Below are 4,244 nucleotides of genomic sequence, written 5' to 3'. Positions count from 1 at the left end.
CTTGGGCAATGGCAACAGCATTTCATCGAGGGAGAATCAACTGATATGAAAAGGCATAATGCCGTGACTTGCAATGGCCCAAACACTGCCAATACTGAGACGCTCAGAACACGGCTTAGGGCTTCCCCACAAGATCAAGCTTTACGAGGAGATAGTCCTTTAGCTAGTATCCCGTCTCGCTAGCCCAAATATCGATGTTTAGTCGCTGAAATGGTTTGTCAAATATCGTGCGCAGCTCATAGTTCTAAATGTAATGAAATTGACGATAATGATATATTTGTTGCATTGGTATTTCTTTATTAAAATATTACTTTTTATTGGTATCTATGCCAGTCTTCAATATTATAGTGTATAGTGTCAAGAGCCGAGTTTGCAGTATAGGCATTTAGCATTCTCATTCCAAGACAATGGTGGATGTTAGATTGATGGACCTTACTTTGTCGAATCTCATCCCCTTTATAGGTCTATATGTTCAATAAATCGCATCTAGGGCTGGGCTAAATCGAGTACCTGAGTGATTCGATTCTGAATCACGTATTATGCTTCGAGTCGAGTCGAGTATTCGACTATCACTCATTATGACCTTACAACGGAACGTAATATGTCAAAGTTCAAATATGTCCCTTTTTATGCCACCACAAAGAACATAATGCCTGTTATCCATCACATTAGAGACACTTTGGAGTTTTTTTCGACCATAACGATTCCATTGCACTTCTTCACTAAGCTGTTGGATGATCATGACTTCGAAAATGTGTTATTTCCAGTAATTTTCGAAGCTTTGTACTACCTCTCGTATGCTGCGACACGGCCAATCAAGGTCTCAGGACTTCCTCAGTGGAAAAATGTATCAAAACTCGAATTCTAGTTAGTAGATTATCTCTCAGTTGCGAAGACCGTATAATTTCAGTACTTGAAATATCATAAAATTTAATACTCGATTCAGATTTGTGCCATGGCTATATGTACTTCCAACGGGAGCGTGGATATGAATAATATAGGCTATTTAGAATACCGGTTGGAAATACACTTCTAGCGGCGTATGGCGACTGCGGAATTGAACTTTCTCCCTATTTATAACATCAAGGGAGAGGTTTGGAATACTCAACTCGTAGCTTAAAATCCAGACAGGTAAGTTTGGAACTAGGTTGCTGACTCTGCGGATATGATGGTTTCGAAATACGCTGCCATTTGCACTCTCCGTTTTCAGCACACAGCTGAAGTAAACTTGTATCTCAAAATACTGTTCCATTCCTGTACTATCGTTGAAAGATCAGCAATCCTAAAGTCGACACAGAAACCTGCATCTATACAGTAGGCCTACATATTGGTCGATAACTCCACATACATTGTTGCGGTTGTAAGATTATATTTTCTCAATCATCGTTGTCGACGGTTTCATTGCGTCATTCCACCAATGTCATTTATGGTCAATCGAGACAAATTATCGACACCAATAAACGAGATCCAGATATTTAACGGTGTAGACGCAAGGGTCCCCAAACACCGAGTTGGATGCAGGTATATCACACGAATTCTTATGATTGCACATTTGCGCAACTATGTTGCCACCATTTGCAGCTTCACAGGTGGTGGTGTCCGGACCAGAGTTAGGGCATCTGTATACAAAAACGTTAGAATAGATTGCGATCCCATGATTCATAGAAGACACGGACAAATCAGAAACACGAGAAGATGCACACAACACTCATAATGTACATAACTGAAATTGCCGCACTAAACAAAACAATTGCATTCGAAATATGTACTGATAAGAATTATGAGAATCAGGGATATGTGCTATATACCTTTAAGACAATAATAAGACCGGGACTTAAGACCGTTGATCATGCGACACACGAGTATGTGAGATAAGTTCAGAGTGACTGTTAGAGTGTGGTTAGGGTCAAAGTTAGATTTGGGTTCGTTTTAGAGCTATATTGCACAATTGTAGTACACACGTGCAAACGTGGCAGATGATTGATTATAGATTTTTATTGATTCGCATTCTCGCATATGAACTGTGTTCATTCTTTTATAACTGGGGTTCTTGAAGTATAGGTCGAAAATGGTATACTTTTAAGTCGCGACGGAACCACAGCGATATTATAATATGTATGTAATATTTGTTGACTTTGTTGCAACAAAATAATAATTTTTTCCGCGCATTGTGCGATTTCCTGTGGATATTTTCTACGTATCCGAGATCACTGTGTTGGGTATCATAGCCAATGTGAGATACACGAAAGCCGTTACTGCAATGTGGCTTGATCATGAACATGTGCCGACCTTTATGTTACGAAAATTGGTTTGAATTCATGATTCGATTTTTCCAGCATTCCTTTCTCTTCAAAACACCGTCGAAGATTGTTGGTATGCTCTAGTGTGAGAGTGTGAAACGAGCTGGTGCATGAATGAATGTAAGACACAGGTATTTAGAGGTCGAGAAGAGTGTACATGACATGTGTTGTAGGCCGACTCACTTTTTTTACTTCATCAGTAGCCAATGTAATCAGGCACACAAATATGCATTATGGAGGCTATATTTAAATATATAATGCACACTTACTCGTTATTCAACTCCTTTCTCCCATACATCGCAGATCTGAGCCTTATCGTCTTCCCGGCAGGACATTGGACATGCATCGTCGAATATTCGCAGGTCCGTTGAAAAATCTCTTCAGTAACAATTAACGGAACATGTATATTTATGAATGGTTTGGAATTTTCGCGATTGCATGATATGTCTTTTAAAATGACCATCATCAATATTTCAATTGAAATTGGAACGTTCAAATATATGAGAACGGTGTTTATTATCTTTAGGCGGCATCTACATTCATAATTCCGGGCAGCAATAGCGGTGTCTGAAGCATTTATCGATAGGGTTCTCAAGCAAGTCACGGCACCCGCTGAAATAAGAAATAATTCGCAGCACTCTAGCACATTGAATACCATGAGTGCAAGATTGCCGAAGTTTATGATTAGAAATATAAGAAAGGTAGTCAATCCGGACCTAGATCATTAAAGGATATATCAATACTCTGCTTGTTGATGGCGCAGACTGAAAAAATAGATCATCGATTTTAGCCGAGAATTTATCACGGTCTTGGGAGCGTTTTGAAATGCTCATGGCCTACATTTCAAATAAAATAAGGTTATTCAAATAGTAATTTGAAGTATGTAAAAGGGTATTTAATGTTTAAGATATCAGGATGGAAAATGCATCTTGACTGCAAGTGAAATCTTTGAAGTATTCATCCATGTTGTCGAATTATATTGAGTAATTGAAGGACTTCTTGGCGGTACAGAACTTCAACGTACATGCACACTATAATATACAACACTCGAAATGGACACTCGTCGGGTATAATCGTCAGCAACTGGTAGAGACTGGGGAAGAAAATTGTATATCAACAATCGTATCACATAATATAACGTCACCGACATGAATTTTCTAATAATATTGGCGAAGGGCGCGCTCAAGCAAAATGTACTATTTCAGATGGTAAACTCCTGTGCTCTTGTGCCTTTTCCAACAGATATACAATGTTCTTTTCAATTCTCTACGAGTTACTGGCGATTGTTCCCGATGAATGTCAGCCGAAAACATGAAGGTTCATTTCAATATCGATATACTATTTAATTACATTGATGAGCAAACCCAACAGATATCGACAAGTCTAGATTGACTAAGAAACGCTGCGATTGTCGATTTCTCGCATATGTGTATAAATTATAATATGAAACTCATACCTGATGTATCAGCATTTGTCGTTGCAGCGCAGACAAGTAAAACCAACATCGATGCGACAGTGAAAGGTCCCATTCTTGCAAACTTGTATCGAACTGGAGTTTAATTTGACTGTTCAGTAGCTCTTTCCAATTCCTTGTGTTCAAACAGTTCGGGGGCATACACTATATGCACTTGAGTGCGGATATAACTGAGGAAACCGAATGTGTCTGTAAGGAAGATCGACATCCCGTTCTTGACAAATTTGCTACATTTCATGAAAACGGTAATGAGAAGCTTATGTTCTCTCAGTGATATCAATATTCTGTCCAGCATCATAGCGACCCCTCACACATTCCGCGATTCGTGCTGTTTAGTGTCAATATAGATCAGGGGTGTCAAACATACGGCCCGCCAGCCGATTTCATCCGACCATTCTCAGTAGATTGAACAATTCCTGTATTTCCAGCACATTTGTAACAAATGTTGAGATATTTTGTAAGAAATAATT

The 4,244-nt window shown here is 38.9% G+C and overlaps 1 protein-coding gene across 1 annotated transcript; it reads right to left on the bottom strand.

The window, feature by feature from the left end:
• Positions 1-1,349: 1,349 nt before the first annotated feature.
• On the bottom strand, positions 1,350-3,916 carry LOC145445374 (L-rhamnose-binding lectin ELEL-1-like). The gene is made up of 3 exons (XM_080323567.1): positions 3,757-3,916; positions 2,570-2,678; positions 1,350-1,619 (listed from the first exon to the last, which is right to left on the bottom strand). The coding sequence occupies exons 1-3, from the start codon at positions 3,827-3,829 to the stop codon at positions 1,445-1,447; spliced, it is 357 nt and encodes a 118-aa protein (XP_080179693.1). The 5' UTR covers positions 3,830-3,916; the 3' UTR covers positions 1,350-1,444.
• Positions 3,917-4,244: the final 328 nt, after the last annotated feature.

Source organism: Botryllus schlosseri, chromosome 8 (genome assembly GCF_051294905.1).
Source record: "Botryllus schlosseri isolate E-star chromosome 8, Bs_hap1, whole genome shotgun sequence".
NCBI classification, from domain to species: domain Eukaryota; kingdom Metazoa; phylum Chordata; class Ascidiacea; order Stolidobranchia; family Styelidae; genus Botryllus; species Botryllus schlosseri.
This window is presented reverse-complemented; position numbering and strand designations above follow the sequence as displayed.

Excerpts from the sequence above, each read along its gene's own strand:
- LOC145445374 (XM_080323567.1), bottom strand. The coding sequence starts at position 3,829 with ATGGGACCTTTCACTGTCGCATCGATGTTGGTTTTACTTGTCTGCGCT. Across the intron at positions 2,679-3,756 it reads GACAAATGCTGATACATCAG|AGATTTTTCAACGGACCTGC; the intron begins GTATGAGTTTCA and ends TTGTTACTGAAG. Across the intron at positions 1,620-2,569 it reads AGAAAGGAGTTGAATAACGA|ATGCCCTAACTCTGGTCCGG; the intron begins GTAAGTGTGCAT and ends TTTTGTATACAG.